This window comes from Oenanthe melanoleuca, chromosome 22 (genome assembly GCF_029582105.1).
Source record: "Oenanthe melanoleuca isolate GR-GAL-2019-014 chromosome 22, OMel1.0, whole genome shotgun sequence".
NCBI lineage: Eukaryota > Metazoa > Chordata > Aves > Passeriformes > Muscicapidae > Oenanthe > Oenanthe melanoleuca.
The window spans coordinates 3766280-3783925 of NC_079355.1; the positions used below are offsets into that span (position 1 = coordinate 3766280).

General features: G+C 54.8%; 1 protein-coding gene and 1 long non-coding RNA gene across 2 annotated transcripts; both read right to left on the minus strand.

Annotated features, from left to right (window-relative positions):
* Positions 1–5426: 5426 nt before the first annotated feature.
* On the minus strand, positions 5427–14983 carry ATP6V1B2 (ATPase H+ transporting V1 subunit B2). The gene is made up of 14 exons (XM_056508790.1): positions 14614–14983; positions 12490–12545; positions 11818–11916; positions 11169–11262; positions 10995–11072; positions 10397–10536; positions 10203–10304; positions 9644–9741; positions 8631–8754; positions 7986–8136; positions 7652–7734; positions 7463–7567; positions 6890–7019; positions 5427–6795 (listed from the first exon to the last, which is right to left on the minus strand). The coding sequence occupies exons 1-14, from the start codon at positions 14864–14866 to the stop codon at positions 6659–6661; spliced, it is 1650 nt and encodes a 549-aa protein (XP_056364765.1). The 5' UTR covers positions 14867–14983; the 3' UTR covers positions 5427–6658.
* On the minus strand, positions 8906–9615 carry LOC130262042 (uncharacterized). The gene is made up of 3 exons (XR_008842055.1): positions 9395–9615; positions 9099–9215; positions 8906–9018 (listed from the first exon to the last, which is right to left on the minus strand). It is a non-coding gene; the product is annotated as an uncharacterized LOC130262042 (long non-coding RNA).
* Positions 14984–17646: the final 2663 nt, after the last annotated feature.

The following is a 17646-nucleotide window of genomic DNA, read 5'->3' on the forward strand; positions in this document are numbered from 1 at the left end:
GCACTGCCCAGCTGGTCCTGGCACAGCCAATCCTCACCCATGGCCCGCTGGAAAAATCCAACCTCAGCTCCTGTGTGCCCATCCCTGCCCATCCTGCACCCATCCCGTGCCCATCCCTGCTCGTCCCTGCCCCATCCCTGCCCCATCCCTGCCCCCATCCCAGCCCCATCCCTGCCCGTCCCTGCCCCATCCCGTGCCCGCCCAGCCCATCCGTGCCCATCCCTGCCCATCCTGCACCCATCCCTGCCCATCCCTGCCCGTCCCTGCCCCATCCCAGCCCCATCCCTGCCCATCCCGTGCCCGCCCAGCCCATCCGTGCCCATCCCGTACCCATCCCACCCCATCCCGTGCCCAGCCCGGCCCCTGCTGCCCTGGCAAACACAAGGCCCGTGGCTGGCGATGCCAGCAGGGATCCCGCAGGGCACAGCCCGAGCCCGGCTCTGCTCCTGACCCTCCCGAGCCGGGGGGAGCCGAGCCCGCCGCGCCCCCGCCCATCCCGGGACTCCCGCTCCTGCTCCCGCCGGCCGCGGTGGCACCGCCCTGTCCCTGTGTCCCCTCCCGTGTCCCCTCCCGTGTCCCTGTCCCCGTGTCCCCTCCCGTGTCCCCAGCTGACGATGTGATCTCCAGAGGCCTCGCCGTGCTGCCTTTGCACAACCTTTGCTCCGTGTCGCATTCCAGGTGTGTTCTCCAGGCCCCGCCCTGGACAGAGAATTATTTTTCTGCAGGTTTTTTTTTTTGTTGTTGTTGGTTTTTTTTTTGGATGTTCTTTCTGGTGACTGATGTAAACTACTGGTTAATTTTATGTTTTTATTTATAAATAAATTTTTAAAAACTTCCCCAGTCTCTCTGGGTGCTCGGGATTTTCCACCAGAATTTATCACAGCCCACCAGGGTCCCCCTGGGGACATCCCTGCACCTGGCCCTGCTTTTTGCAGCCCTGAGTTATCTCTGCTCTGCAGCTGGGACAACCCGAGCATGGAAAAGCAGGGATTGGGCTCTGGGATCAGGGAGAGGGGGATAATGGGATAATGGGATTCTGGGATAATCCACCCAGCCCAGCTGAGCCCCCTGCCCTGCAGGTGAGGTGGATTTTTACCCTGACCCCCATCCCCATCATCCCTGAGCAGGTCCCACTCCTGAGGAAATACAGGGAAAATTCCCTAGGGAGATGTGAATTATGACTGCTGTGACAAACCCAAGGTCACATTTTGACTATTTCAGCTGTTTTGCTCCAAACCAAATCAACTCCACAAAAAAAACAAAACAAAAACAAAACAAACTAAAAAGTCAGTTTGGGAGAAGGCAAAGGAGGAGGAGGGAGAGCACCAGTGTGTAACTGGACACTGGGAATGCACTGGGATGTGAACTGGACACTGGGATGTAAAGTGGACACTGGGAATGCACTGGGATGTAAAGTGGACACTGGGAATGCACTGGGATGTGAACTGGACACTGGGATGTAAAGTGGACACTGGGAATGCACTGGGATGTAAAGTGGATACTGGGAATGCACTGGGATGTGAACTGGACACTGGGATGTAAAGTGGACACTGGGAATGCACTGGGATGTGAAGTGGACACTGGGAATGCACTGGGATGTAAAGTGGACACTGGGAATGCACTGGGATGTGAACTGGACACTGGGATGTAAAGTGGACACTGGGAATGCACTGGGATGTAAAGTGGACACTGGGAATGCACCGGGATGTGAACTGGACACTGGGATGTAAAGTGGACACTGGGAATGCACCGGGATGTGAACTGAACACTGGGATGTGAACTGGACACTGGGATGTAAAGTGGACACTGGGATGTAAAGTGGACACTGGGAATGCACTGGGATGTAAAGTGGACACTGGGAATGCACTGGGATGTGAACTGGACACTGGGATGTGAACTGAACACTGGGAGAGCAGCAGGAAAGCTGTGACCCCGCTCCTACAGGAGACCCGAGTGAGAAGGAGCAAGGCCGGGTAATCCCAGGGGAAAATCAGCCCCTGGGGACAGCCGGGGCTCCTCGGGACAGCTCCAGCACGACCTGGGAGGCTCCCGTGGCTCAGGTTTGGGGGCAAACAGGAGAACGAGCCCGGCTGGAGCGTCCCAGGGCGGGGTGCCCGTCCCGCTGCAGCTGCCGCAGGAGCAGCGCTGGGTAACGAGCGCAGAAAAACGAGCGCAGAAAAACGAGCGCCGAGCCGGGAAAAGCCGGTCCGAGTCTGCCTGCAACGGGCGCTGGCACCGCTCGCGGGTCTGGCTGGGAGGGGCAGAGCCAGCCCCGAACCTCAACCCAAATCCAGCCCCGAACATGAACCCAAATCCAGCCCCGAACCTGAACCCAAATCCAGCCCCAAACCTGAACCCAAATCCAGCCCCGAACCCAAATCCAGCTCCAAACCTGAACCCAAATCCAGCACCCAACCCGAACCCAAATCCAGCCCTGAACCCAAATCCAGCCCCGAACCTGAACCCAAATCCAGCCACGAACATGAACCCAAATCCAGCCACGAACCCGAACCTGAACCCGAACCCAAATCCAGCTCCAAACCTGAACCCAAATCCAGCACCCAACCCGAACCCAAATCCAGCCCCGAACCTGAACCCAAATCCAGCCACGAACCCGAACCCAGCCCCGAACCCAAATCCAGCCCCGAACCCGAACCCAAATCCAGCTCCAAACCTGAACCCAAATCCAGCACCAAACCCGAACCCAAATCCAGCCACGAACCCAAATCCAGCACCAAACCCGAACCCAAATCCAGCACCAAACCCGAACCCAAATCCAGCACCAAACCCGAACCCAAATCCAGCACCAAACCCGAACCCAAATCCAGCTCCAAACCTGAACCCAAATCCAGCACCAGACTCGAACTCAAATCCAGCCCCGAACCCAAATCAAACCCATCCCCATTCCCAAACCCAAACCCATCCTCATCCCCGAACGCCCCGCGGGCGCTGGCAGGGCCGGGGGATTGAGCGGAGCCGCCTCGCTCGCAGCGCCGGCTTTGGGGTAAAAAAGGCACTTTTGATGTGCAAATGAGCCCCGGACTGTGCCCACCAGCCTGGCCGGCCCCGCCTCGCACCTGCCACCGGCCCCGGGGCAGGGGGGACCGGCGGGCTGCCCGTCCCTCGGCAGGCAGGGGACAGCTGGCGAGTGCCGGGCAGCACCGGCTGCCAGCCCCCGGCGGGCGGCGGAGCCCCGGGCACCGCTCGGTACTCATTGTGCGATCAAAACATCGGAATTGAGAAAAGCAGCCGGACTGGAAAAGCCCGACGGCAGCTGCGAGAGCAGCTCTGGGGGGACAGAGCCGTGCCAGGGGCAGAGGGACACCCCAAAACCGCCTCTGTGCGCCCCAGGGACACAGGGACACCCCAAAACCGCCTCTGTGCGCCCCAGGGACACCCCAAAACCGCCCCTGTGCGCCCCAGGGACACCCCAAAACCGCCCCTGTGCGCCCCAGGGACACCCCAAAACCGCCCCTGTGCGCCCCAGGGACACCCCAAAACCGCCTCTGTGCGCCCCAGGGACACCCCAAAACCGCCCCTGTGCGCCCCAGGGACACCCCAAAACCGCCCCTGTGCGCCCCAGGGACACCCCAAAACCGCCTCTGTGCGCCCCAGGGACACAGGGACACCCCAAAACCGCCTCTGTGCGCCCCAGGGACACCCCAAAACCGCCTCTGTGCACCTCAGGGACAGAGGGACACCCCAAAAAACACCTCTGTGCACCCCAGGGACACCCCAAAACCGCCTCTGTGCACTCCAGGGACACCCCAAAACCGCCTCTGTGCACCTCAGGGACAGAGGGACACCCCAAAAAACACCTCTGTGCACCCCAGGGACACCCCAAAACCGCCTCTGTGCACTCCAGGGACACCCCAAAACCGCCTCTGTGCACCTCAGGGACAGAGGGACACCCCAAAAAACACCTCTGTGCACCCCAGGGACACCCCAAAACCGCCCCTGTGCGCCCCAGGGACACCCCAAAACCGCCTCTGTGCGCCCCAAGGACACCCCAAAACCGCCTCTGTGCACCCCACAGCAGGCCCAGGGAAAGCCTGTGCTGAGCCCCAGGGGCGGCAGAGAGGGGAACCTAAGCTGGGTTTGGGCATTCCTGGGTTTGGTTTGATCATTTCCATGTTTGGTTTCTTCATTCCTGGGTTTGCAATTCCCACATTTGGCCATTCCTGGGTTTGCCATTTCTGCCTTGGATCATTCCTGGGTTTGCTTTTCCCCAGGTTTGCCCATTCTCAGGTTTTGTTTGCTCATTCCTGGGTTTCCCATTTCTGCATTTGGTCACTCCTGGTTTTGCTCATTCATGGGTTTGGTTTCTTCATTCCTAGGTTTGACATTTCTACCTTTGTTCATTCCTGGGTTTGGCATTCCCACATTTGGTCACTCCTGGGTTTGGTTTGGTCACTCCTGGGTTAGCCCATTCTCAGGTTTTGTTTGTTATTCCTGGGTTTGGGTTCCTCATTCCTGGGTTTGGTTTGGGCATTCCAGAGTTTGCCATTTCTGCCTTTGGTCATTCCTGGGTTTGGTCTGGTCATTCCTGGATTTTTCCATTTCTGGGTTTGGTCTGGTCATTCCTGGTTTTGTTCATTCCCAGGTTTCCCATTTCTGCATTTGGTCATTCCTTGTTTTGCTCATTCCTCAATTTGTTCAGTCCCAGGTTTCCCATTTCTGCATTTAGTCACTCCTGGATTTGATCATTCATGTGCTTGGTTTGCCCATTCTCAGGTTTGGTTTCTTCATTCCTGGGTTTGGTCTGGTCATTCCTGGTTTTGTTCACTCCCAGGTTTCCCATTTCTGCATTTGGTCATTCCTGGATTTGCTATTCCTGGTTTTGTTCATTCCTGGATTTGCCCATTCCCAGGTTTCCCATTTCTGCATTTGGTCATTCCTGGATTTGATCATTGCTGGATTTGCCATTCCTGGTTTTGTTCATTCCTGGATTTGCCCATTCCCAGGTTTCCCATTTCTGCATTTAGTCACTCCTGGATTTGCTCATTCCTGGATCTGCCATTCCCGTTTTCCAGGGCCCTGGGCCAGGCTCAGGCTGTCCCCAGCAGGGACAGGCTCTGTCCTAACCCTGGACCCTGCCCAGGGGCGGGGAAGGGCCAGGGGTCACTGACTGACCCCCTGCCCATCCCCAACCCCAACCACACTGAACTAAAGCTCCTTCCCAGCAGTTCCAGGTGCCATGAGGGAGGCAGTGAGGACAGAGGGATCACATTCCTGCAGAGCCTTTCCTCGTGACTGCTCTGCTGAGGCTGAGGGTCAGGCCCTCCTCCTCCTCCTCAGCCAGCTCCAGGGACAATGTGGGGGTGGCTCCAGTGACCTGAATCCCCACTCAAGTTGCTCCATTCCCATTCCCTGGGGGCAGGAACACCCCAAGTGATTTTTCACCCCCAAAATCACCAAAGCCCCCCTTTGTTCAACACCTTCCATATTTAATTTATTTAGAGATTCTCTACATTAAAGTATTTTCATGCCTCCCATCCTGACCTGGGGGGAAAAGAGACTGGACACAGCTTTGGGTGGAATGCACTGGAACAAAGTTGCTGTTGCAGCCACAGAGAACACGGAACAAACCAGAGAACTGCACATGGGAGATGTCAGGGAAAGCTGGAATTAGCACATTCCAGTCACGTTAGCACCTTCCTGAGGGCGTGTGCAGGGAGGTGCAACATGCTCTGCTGAGCCAGAGCAGGGCTCAGACTAGGGGAAAGGCTGGGGAAGCATGGAATTGTGCCAGCAGCAGCAGCAGCAGGCCCAGAGCTCGGCTGAACCCGCTGGAAAAGGAACAGCACGGAACTGCCCAGCCAGGATGCAGAGTCTGGGAATGCTGAGCTCAGGGCTGAGGCAAACCCGTGCCTGGAGTGCAAACCTCAACAGCTCCAGCAGGGTGGAAATATCCTTCTCACCTGGAAAGCTGCCTTTTATATTAACTCCTCCTGCCGTGGTTGAAGAGCTGAGCTCACCTGGGCCAGGTTTTAGGTTGGTTTTCACATCTCAGGATCCCCTTCAGCAGCAGCACAAAGCCTTGGACCACCAACAGCTGTGGTGGCACTTCTGAGCTCACACTGAGCTGCTGGCTCTGCTTGGCATCTCCAGAATTCAACCAGAAAAGGGTGAAGGAGGAAATCTACCCTGCAAACTTGAATTTTGAACCTGTAATTCAATATTTGAGCTTTCAGGTATCACTGGCCTTTGTCCTCTGAAAGGATGAGGATTTTTCCACCTTTGCTCCCCAGTGTCACCTCCTTGCCTTCAGTTCACACAAACCCTTCAGAATGTGCAGCCCTGCTCAAAGCCCTGCATTTCTCACTGAGGAATGTTGTCCTGCAATCATCTCCTGCCTCGTGTTTTTGGTTTGAAAGTGAAGATTTGCAATTTCTGGTCATGCCCAGCCTTTGAGAACCCCACAAAAAGCTCCTTTCAAAACCCAAACCTCGTGGTGGCTATTGCACATTTTTAAAGCTGGGCCTAAACATCCTCCTGGAGAGCCAGGCTTTGGGAGAAGGGACATTTCCAGTGGGAACACTGCCACAGGTGTCACCTGCTGCTGGCTGGAGCTGGGAGGGCGACAGGGAAAAACACCAAACACATGGAAAAGGAAACCAAACCAGCATCTCAGGCAGCAGGGGAGCAGGGAGCCAGGCTAGTGCTTGGCATCCCGAGGGTAGAACTCAGCCAGAGTGCTCTGGGGGATCCTCTTGAGCATCTCCTTGGGGAAGATCCTGAGCAGCTGCCAGCCGATGTCCAGGGTCTCGTAGACGGTTCTGTTCTCGTAGGGCCCTGCAGGGACAGGGGAGGGGGGTGTGGGGCAGGGATCAGCTCTGGGATCAGCCCTGCCCTGTCAGAGCTGCTCAGGGAGCTCTGGCATCCTCACCCTGAGCGATGAAGTTCTTCTCAAACTTCTGCAGGAACTCCAGGTACAGCAGGTCGTCCGAGGTCAGCGCCTCCTCGCCCACCACGGCCTTCATGGCCTGCACGTCCTTGCCGATGGCGTAGCAGGCGTACTGGGGGGGCAGCAGCATCAGGGGCCTGCAGGGCCTCAGCCCCAGCTCCCCCAGCCCTGCCACCACGGCAGGGACACCTCCTGCTGCCCCAGGCTGTCCCAGCCCAGCCTTGCCACGGATTCTCTGGGAATTCCATCCCAATATCCCACCCAGCCCTGCCCTCTGGCAGTGGGAGCCATTCCCTGTGTCCTGTCCCTCCAGTCCTTGTCCCCAGCCCCTCCCCAGCTCTCCTGGAGTCCCTTCAGGCTCTCAGCTCTCCCTGGACCTTTCTCCTCTCCAGGTGAGCACCCCCAGCTCAGCTGCTCCCTCCTCTCTAACCACTCACAGTTCCTGTTCCAACTCAAAGCCCCTCCCTGAACACTCAGTCAAGGCCCTAAAGCAGCTTTAGGAATGCTCTGGACCCAGCTGATGCTGCCCCCTGTTCCCAGGGGGGTTTTACCCACCAGCTGGTTGGACACATCAGCGTGGTCCTTCCTGGTCATCCCCTCACCGATGGCCGACTTCATCAGCCGGGACAGGGAGGGCAGCACGTTGATGGGGGGGTAAATCTGGGGGGAAAGCACCCAGAGTTAACAGGAATCCTAAAATAATCAGAATAACCCCAAGCACCCTGAGAGCAGCGAGGCACACACCTGCCTGTTGTGCAGCTGCCTGTCCACGTAGATCTGTCCCTCAGTGATGTATCCAGTCAAGTCAGGGATGGGATGAGTAATATCTGTGAAAAAAAAAAAAAAAATTGTTTTGAATCTTTTCAGCCCTTTTATATCCATTTCAGCACTGAGCTGCAGCTTTCTGTTGCCAGGTGATTGCAGCAATTGTGACTTCAGCACACAAATCCCAAGCGCTCCTGGATCGGGGCTGCGAGCACCAAACCAGAATGCAGCCAAAACCTGGAATACTCAGGGAAGCTGAAGGCCCCAGGAGTGCCCCAGGGAGAGGTTTGTGGAGCCCCAGGCTGTGACTCACCGTCATTGGGCATGGTGAGGATGGGGATCTGGGTGATGGAGCCGTTCCTGCCCTCCACGCGCCCGGCGCGCTCGTAGATGGTGGCCAGGTCTGTGTACATGTAGCCGGGGAAGCCACGGCGGCCAGGCACCTCCTCCCGGGCTGCTGACACCTGCACAGCCAGAAAACATGGCCAGGGAGTCCCAGCCTGCCCAGGGAGCTGCCAGCACCTCCTCCCACACACAACGTGGCTGTCAGCACAGCCGCAGGGCAGACCCAGAGGGAGGGTGTCAAACTGCTGGGGTGCTTTGGCTTAGATGGAAATTTAAATATCAAAATATCGCCCAGTGCCACCCCTGCCATGCTCAGGACACCTCTTACTGCCCCAGGTTGCTCCAAGCTGGCCTTGGACACTGCCAGGGATGGATTAAATAAATGTGAAATAAATCTCAGCCAAGCAAGGAACAACTAAAATAAATAAATAGTGCAATAAATCCCAGCCAAGCAAGGAACAAGTCAAACCCTCGCTGGCTGTTCCCACCCACTCCAGTGAATATTAATTCCAACAGCTTGAGCAGCAGCTTTGCTCCTCACTTCACACCAGCCCTCTCTGCCAACACCCAGCCCATCAATAACACATTAATTAACCCCTTAATGAGCACACACCTCTCTGAGAGCCTCAGCATAGGAGCTCATGTCTGTCAGGATGACCAGCACGTGCTTCTCACACTGGTAGGCCAGGAACTCAGCCGTGGTCAGGGCCAGGCGGGGAGTGATGATGCGCTCGATGCTGCAACACAGCCGGGGTCAGGGGGGCACCAGGGACAGCCAAAACTGCCAGGGACAGCCAGAGCCGCCATAGAGAACTGCCAGGGACAGCCAAAACTGCCAGGGACAGCCAAAACTGCCAGGGACAGCCAAAACTGCCAGGGACAGCCAAAACTGCCAGGGACAGCCAAAACTGCCAGGGACAGCCAAAACTGCCAGGGACAGCCAGAGCCGCCACACAGGGCTGCTGAGGACAGCCAGAGCCACCCAAAACTGCCAGGGACACCTGGAGCTGGCAGGGACACCCAGAGCCACAGAAAACTGCCAGGAACACCTGGAGCCACCACACCAAACTGCCAGGGACACCTGGAGCCACACAGGGCTCTGCAGCAACTGCAGCACCACTGCACCTGAAACTGCACCAGCATCATGGCACCTGGAGCTCCAGCACTGCCACCTGCAGCTGCTCCAGCCCTGTGCCACCTGCAGCAGCAGCTCCAGCCCTGCCACTTGCAGCAGCCCCAGCACTGCCACCTGCAGCAGCCCCAGCACTGCCCCACCTGCAGCAGCCCCAGCACTGCCCCACCTGCAGCAGCCCCAGCCCTGCCCCACCTGCACCAGCCCCAGCCCTCCCCACCTGCACCAGCCCCAGCCCTCCCCACCTGCAGCATTCCTGTCACAAACCCAGCACAGGTGCCACCTGCAGCGTTGCTGTCACAAACCCAGCACAGGTGGCAGCTGCAGCATTCCTGTCACAAACCCAGCACAGGTGCCACCTGCAGCATTCCTGTCACAAACCCAGCACAGGTGCCACCTGCAGCATTCCTGTCACAAACCCAGCACAGGTGCCACCTGCAGGCCACACTGAGCCCCCCAGCTGCTGTCCCCCTGCCCCCAGCAGTGGCACTCACGTGGGGTCGTTGGCCAGGTTCAGGAACAGGCACACGTTGTCCATGGAGCCGTTCTCCTCAAAGTCTGACTTGAAGAAGCGAGCGGTTTCCATGTTCACCTAGAGCACAGCCCTGGGTTTAACCTGGCACCTTTCACACCCAGTTAATTAATGATGACTCATTAATGACCCACAGCAAAGATCTCCATCCATCAGGCTCCTCTATGAGGAAATTCTGGGACTCCAGGCTGGAGGTCAGGTCTGAGATGCTTTATCCTGATCAGCCACCTTTGTCAGGATCATGGAACCATGGATGACTCCAACATGGAACCATGGAAGGGTTTGGGGGTGGGAAGGGACCCCAAAACTCCCCCTCTACCCCAGGGTGCTCCAAGCCTCCTCCAACCCTTCCAGCCACAGCTTCTCTGGGCACTCTGCTGCAGAGGCAGATTCCAGCACCTCCAGCCTTTGGGGTTTTCACCCATTCTTTAATTCCACCCACACAAAACCTGCTCAGACTTCAGCCACTCTCAGAATTCCCTGATCCCTCCAGCCCCACTCCCCCAGCACTGTGGGCTCACCCCCATGGCAGCAAAGACAATGGCAAAGTTCTCCTCACTGTAATCCATCACATCTTTGGATTTCTTCACCAAGCCAGCCTGGCGACAGATCTGAGCTGCAATCTAGGCAAGAAACACCCCAGGGTTTGCATCTGGTGCTGTTCAGGGCCCAGAATTAAACCCAGTTTTGACTCCCAGCAGCTCTGAGGCCTCACCTCGTTGTGGGGCAGCCCAGCAGCTGAGAAAATGGGGATTTTCTGGCCCCTGGCAATGCTGTTCATGCCATCTATGGCTGAAATGCCAGTCTGGATCATCTCCTCTGGGTAGATCCGACACTGGGGGTTGATTGGCTGGCCTGTGGGATTTTTGGAGAGAACACATTGTTAGTCCCTGGACATGCTGGGAGCTCCCTCAAACACCCCCTGATAAATGGGGTGTACAAACAAACCCCAGTGTGACACCAACAAACCTTCAGCTGCACCTGGTCACACCTGAGCCTTTGAGACCCCAAGACTCTGGTGTAAAATGTTCATGTCAGTGCTAGGAATGATTTAAAACCCTGCCAGCTTATCAGCATTTCACCTTTAGGAGTTGTAAAATATTAAATAACAGCTTCCAAACACTGCAGAAAATTTCCTGCTCCCTCATCTCCCTGCACTTGGATAATTTAATTGGAACTTGATGCCACATACAAACTCAAAACTGAGATGAAGCTCCTCCCAAGTTAGATCTTGTGTTCTGAACCAAATAAATATATAAATTCAGAAAGCTGAAACACAGCAGGTTTGACTCAGAAAAGGATTAAGAACAAACCCATGATGTCCAGGAAATCCTCAGCCAAGACAATGGGGCCTCTGTCTATGGGTTTTCCTGATCCATTGAACACTCTGCCTATAGGAGACAACAATAAAAAAGAGAATTATTGTGAAAAGCAGCTAATTTGGGATAAAACCTGTTCATTCCTCACATCCACATGTGAATCCTCACCAAGCATGTCCTCTGAGACTGGGGTTCTCAGGATGTCCCCAGTGAACTCACAGGAGGTTTTCTTGGCATCAATCCCTGAAGTGCCTTCAAACACCTGCAAATGCAGCAGGAAAAAGAAAAATAAACCACAGGGCACAAGGTTTGTGCTTCACAAATTAACCCCTGAATGCTTCACCTGAGCCCCAGGGCACAAAGCAGGAGCTGGTAGAAAACACCACAAAAACCTGCTTAAAAAAAAAATTCATGGATTGTATCAGCAACAACCACCAAACCTGGTGCAATTCCTTTGATCTCAAGTGTTTCCCCCCTGCCAAGTCCTTCAGATAAAAATCATGTGAACAAGAAAGAGCTTTGGAGGAGAAACAGCAGCACAGGGCTGAGCTGGAATCCAATACTGCAAATTCCTTTAATCCAGCAGCAAAGGAACCCAGAGGGGTGGGAATAAATTCAGAGGAGGTGGGGAATAAAACCAAAGGGGTGGAATTAAAAATGTCACCATGCACTGCCAGAAATCTCCAATTATTGATGCCACTTGGACTAAGCAGTTTGGCTGTTTTCAGTTAACAAGAACACATCTCCAGGCAGGTTTGGTTTGGTTCAGGGCTCCCCCTGGTTAATCAATGATGGCAAAAGAGCCTCCTGCTCCTACCTGAACCACAGCTTTGGAGCCACTGACTTCCAGCACCTGGCCACTCCTCCTGGTGCCATCGGGCAGGGTCAGGTGCACGATCTCGGCGTACCTGGGGAACTGAGGGGGGAAAAGGAGGAGGGCAGGCATCAAAATCCACCCAGCAAACCCAAACACCAGCTCCAAACCTGCAAACCACTCGGTTCTTATGAATAATTTGATCATCAGAAGCAAACTCCTCCCCAGATTGTTGAATTTCCCAGGTTGAAGGCATTTTAAGGGAATATTTGTGTGGTTGGAGCTGCCAGAATCAGCTCTAAAATGGTGGCAGAAAGCCCCAGAGAAGAAGAAAAACCTGCAGTTCTGCCCTTAAGAGCAGCCTGAAAAGAAGCCAGGAGTGTCCACAGCTTCCTCTTCCAGAGCTCTGGGGTGGAAACAAAAATTGGGAACAAAAGCCAAGAGGTTCATTTCAGCTGGGAGTTTAATCAACTTCCCACTTTGAGTTTTCCCAAACTCCAACTCTGCTTCCTTTCCTTCCCCACCAACTCTCCCTTTATTTGGAGGGATTTCCACACTCCCATTTATCCCAGCAGTCAGAAATGCATCAAATTCCCCCTGGGGAATTTCCCAGCAGCCTGGATTTTACCTTTCCCAGTTTTTTTTTTTTTTTTTTTTTCCCAGCTGAGAATTTACCTTGACCTGGTCCAGGATCACCAGGGGCCCGTTCACACCTGACACGGTTTTGTAAGCTGGAAAAAAAAAACCACAAGGCACCAGTCAGGAATATCCCACATCCCATTTTCCTTTTCATTTCATCTGCAGCCTGATTTCTGTTCATTAGGAAATCCAAAAGAAGGGTCAGGGATAGGATTGGGTGTACAACATTTTTCCTGCTCCCTGGAGGTGACTCTGACACAATCCCAGTGTTTTCTTCTCCATGACAGGAATTCATGGAGCATTTTTCCTGCTCCCTGGAAGTGACTCTGAGGTGATCCCAGTGTTTTCCTCTCCATGACAGGAATTCATGGAGCATTTTTCCTGCTCCCTGGAGGTGACTCTGAGGTGATCCCAGTGTTTTCTTCTCCATGACAGGAATTCATGGAGCATTTTCCCTGCTCCCTGGAGGTGACTCTGACACAATCCCAGTGTTTTCTTCTCCATGAGAAATTCATGGAGCATTTTTCCTGCTCCCTGGAAGTGACTCTGACACAATCTCAGTGTTTTCTTCTCCATGACAGGAATTCATGGAGCATTTTTCCTGCTCCCTGGAGGTGACTCTGACATGATCCCAGTGTTTTCCTCTCCATGACAGGAATTCATGGAGCATTTTTCCTGCTCCCTGGAGGTGACTCTGAGGTGATCCCAGTGTTTTCTTCTCCACAGCAGGAATTCCCTGCTCAGGCTGAAGGTGTCCCCATGCCAGGGGTGGCACTGGATGGGCTCTAGGTCCCTTCCCACCCAACCCATCTCATGATTCTGTGATTCCAAGGGAGGATTTTCTGTCAGCTCAGGGGGAAAAGCATCACCTGACCCCCAGATGGAGGAAATCCTGAGTCAGAGCTCCCTCAGGGTCACGAGGAGCAGCTGGGCTGTTCCTCACTGGCCCAGGAGGGGGAATGGGGCAGAGGGGCCATGCAGAGCCCAGGCAGGATCCCAAATTCCTGCAGCAGGACCAGCCCAGGCCTGGCAGCTCCCCAGGGGCTGTGGGCACTGTCACAGCTCCGTGTTTACCCTGCAATAAAACAGCTGAAACTGTTGCAAAGGCAGAGCTTAATGGGCAATAATCAAACTGCTCAGGGGAGCTGGGCTTGAACTCCAGCTCAGTTTTACTCCTAAAACCCTTCTCAGCACCCTGAGACACAGCTCTGTCCCTTACTGACCTCTGATCAGCACCAGCATCTGGGCTGTGCCCTGAGCAGGGAGAGTCCCCAGGATTATCCAGAGGAGGAATCAGCTCAGAGCCCCGGGGGTTTGGGAGCAGCTCAGAGCCCCAAGGGCTTTGGGAGCACCTCAGAGCCCCGGGGGCTTTGGGAGCACCTCAGAATCCCAGGTTTAGGAGCAGCTCAGAGCCCCAAGGGCTTTGGGAGCACCTCAGAGCCCCCGGGGGGTTTGGGAGCACCTCAGAGCCCCAAGGGCTTTGGGAGCACCTCAGAGCCCCGGGGGTTGCAGCCACTGGAAATCCTGCCCCTGCATGAGACATTTCACCCCGTGACTGTCTCATGAGCTCCTTCCTCATCTCCCTCTCCACCAGTTCCATGAACAACCAAAAGTGACCAGGAACATTTTCCATGCCCAGCTTGGTGCCAGTTCAGGGAAAAAGCAGAAAACATGGAAAACCTGGAGTCACCTTGGCTGCAGCCTCCTCTCCAGGATCACACCCTGGAACTGCAGCGATGGGTTTGGCTCCCAAACCTGACGGGCATTTCCAAAATATCCACGGGCAGCACCCGCGGGTCCTGCTGCTATCAGGGCACAGCTAAAGCCATTTTATGTAATTGCCGCCTGAAAATCACCTTGACACACTCTGACTTCTCCTCATTGCGCTGGGATTTCACCAAAGCGCCGCATTTCCCGTTTCTCACCCGATTTCTCAATTCAGCGCTCCAGAACAGACTCCAGCCCATTTCCCGTTCCCGGTACAAACCGCGGCTTTGCGGGGAGGGCACGAGCGGGCTGGGCAGCCCAACTCTTAATCACGGTGTTAATTACGGTGTTAATTACAGCCCGAGCGCAGCCGGCTCTGAGGGCCCCGAGCCGGGCCGACCCCTCCCGGCTCCCCGCAGGATCCCCCCGGTTCCCCCCGCTCCCCGCACTCACTGAGGCGCGGCTGGGACAGGAAATCGCGGGTCAGAGCCGCCGCCTGCTCGCGGTGCCCGCCGGGCCCGGCGCCGTTCACGGCCCCGCGCAGCGCCCGCACCGCCGCCATGTTGGACCGGCTGCGAGGGGCGGCGCGCGTGCGCGGGTATAGCGCGGGGGCCACGCCCACTGACGTGCGGGCCACGCCCACTGACGTGCGGGCCACGCCCAGTGACGTGCGGAGCCCGCCCAATGGTGTACGGGCCACGCCCATCACGTACGCGGCACGCCCATTCACGTACGGTCACGCTCATTACGTACGGGTCACGCCCACACACGCACGGGCCACGCGCACCGGCGCTGAGGGGCGGGGCCGGAGCTGTCCCATGTCCTGAAAGGGAAAATAGGAAAAATGGGAATAATGGGGAAAAATGGGAATAATGGGGAAAATGGAAAAATGGGGGAAATGGGAAAAATAGGAAAAATGGGAAAAATGGGGAAAATTGGAAAAATGGGGAAAATAGGAAAAAAATGGGGAAAATGGGAATAATGGGGAAAATGGGGAAAATGGGAAACATAGGAAAAATGGGGAAAATGGGGAAAATGGGGGAAATAGGAAAAATGGGGAAAATGGGAAAAATAATAATGGGGAAAATGGGTAAAAAATGGGGAAAATAATGGGGAAAATGGGAAAAATGGGAAACATGGGGAAAACAGGAAAAATGGGAAAAATGGGGAAAATGGGAAAAATGGGGAAAATGGGGAAAATGGGGAAAATGGGAAAAATGGGGAAAATAGGAAAAATGGGAAAAATGGGGAAAATGGGGAAAATGGGGAAAATGGAAAAGATAGGAAAAAATGGGAAAATTGGGAAAAATGAGAAAAATGGGGAAAATGGGAAACATGGGAAAAATGGGAAAAATAGGAAAAATAGGAAAAATAGGAAAATAGGAAAAAAGTAAAAATAAAAGGAAGAGGAAAAGAAAAGGCAAAGGCAAAATAAAATGGAAGAGAAAACTGAAGAGGAGGAGGAAGAGGAAGAAGAAGAAGAAGAAGAAGAAGAAGACGAACAAGAACAAGAACGAGAACAAGAAGGAGGAGAAGAAGAGGAAGAGGAAGGGGAAGAAAAGGGGTTAATGGCTAAGAATAAAAAAACTGAAAAGTCAAAAGGAGAAAGGGATGAGGAAAAAGGCCAAGAGAAAAGAGGAAGAGAGAAATAAGGAAAGCGAAATAGCACAAATAAAAAGAGAAAAAGATTAAAATAATAAGAGATGGAAAAATAGAGAAAAAGAAGGATAAAAAGCAAAAGGAATAAAAAAGGAAAGAAAGTGAGAAAGAGCAGTGAGACAGAACTGGATTGGAGTTTTAAATAAATCCTCTCCCTCCTCTGGCTCAGAACGGGAAATATTTGGGGGAACGTCTGCAAAGAGATCTGGGTGGTTCTGGAAAAGGAAAGAAGGGGAAGGTTGGGAGCCGCTGAAGGAGAATTTGGATTTTTCCCCGCCCGGCAGCTCCGGGCTCCCGCAGCAGATGGTGCTGCTGCCCTGCTCACGCCCCAGCTCAGCTCCAGACCTCGGCAAAGCAATTCCAGCTCAGTTCTCCACTCCTGAAATCCATTGAAAGGTTTCCAGTCCCGCTCTAACGCTCGCCCAGGGAATTCCCGGGCAGGGAATCTCATCTGCCGCTCCTGGTGATGCTTTGGGGCCAGGCAGGAGGAGATAAACGGCCCCAGATTTCTGTGCCAGCAGAGGAAAGGTGAATATATTTGGGATTTATTCCCTCTCCCTGCAGTAAATCTCCGTGTTCTGGATGAAGGGTGGTGATGGTTTGGGGTTAAAAAGGGAAATCACAGAGCCAAGTGTCAGAAGTTTAGGAAAGCAGAAATGATGGAAGTGAAACCGGGGGGGGATTTTCCACCCAGCTGTGCCTGGGCCAGGGAACATCCCCTTGTTCCTGGAGGCAGGAAAACAGCACCAGGAAAAGCCATGGAGAGATCCCGAGGGTGGGAGGCAGAGCTGAGGTGAGGAGGGACCACGGAATGTTGGTCCCAACATCCCCCAGAGCTCTGGGATCCAGGGCCAGGGGATCTCCAGGATCCAGAGCCAGGTGACCTGATCCAGGCAGGAATAATCCTGGTTCTCTGGGATCCAGGTCCAGGTGCCCAAATCCAGGCAGGAATAATCCTGGTTCTCTGGGATCCAGGAACAGATCCAGGAATCCCCCAGAGCTCCGGGATCCAGGGCCAGGAGCCCAAATCCAGGCAGGAATAATCCTGATTCTCTGGGATCCAGAGCCAGGTGCCCAAATCCAGGCAGGAATCACCTAGAGATCCAGGATCCTGGGCCAGGTACCTTGAATCTGACAGGAATCCCGCAAATCTCCAGGATCCAGGGCCAGGTGCCTCAATCCAGGCTGGAATCCCCCAGATCTCCAGGATCCAGGGCCAGGTGCCTCAATCCAGGCTGGAATCCCCCAAATCTCCAGGATCCAGGGCCAGGTGCCTGATCCAGGCAGGAATAATCCTGGTTCTCTGGGATCCAGGTCCAGGTGCCCAAATCCAGGCAGGAATCCCCCAGAGCTCTGGGATCCAGAGCCAGATGCCCAAATCCAGGCAGGAATCCCCCAGATCTTCAGGATCCAGGGCCAGGAGATCTCCAGGATCCAGGGCCAGGTGCCTCAATCCAGGCTGGAATCCCCCAGATCTCTGGGATCCAGGGCCAAGTGCCTGATCCAGGCAGGAATAATCCTGATTCTCTGGGATCCAGAGCCAGGAGCCCAAACCCAGGCAGGAATAATCCTGTTTCTCAGGGAGGATATAAAAAGTGATAAACCCTCCTGCCCCCCTGGCACTCAGGATAAACCCTCCTGGCACTCAGGATAAACCCTCCTGCCCTCCTGGCACTCAGGATAAACCCTCCTGGCACTCAGGATAAAACCCCCTGGCACTCAGGATAAACCCCCCTGGCACTCAGGATAAACCCCCCTGGCACTCAGGATAAACCCTCCTGGCACTCAGGATAAAACCCCCTGGCACTCAGGATAAACCCTCCTGGC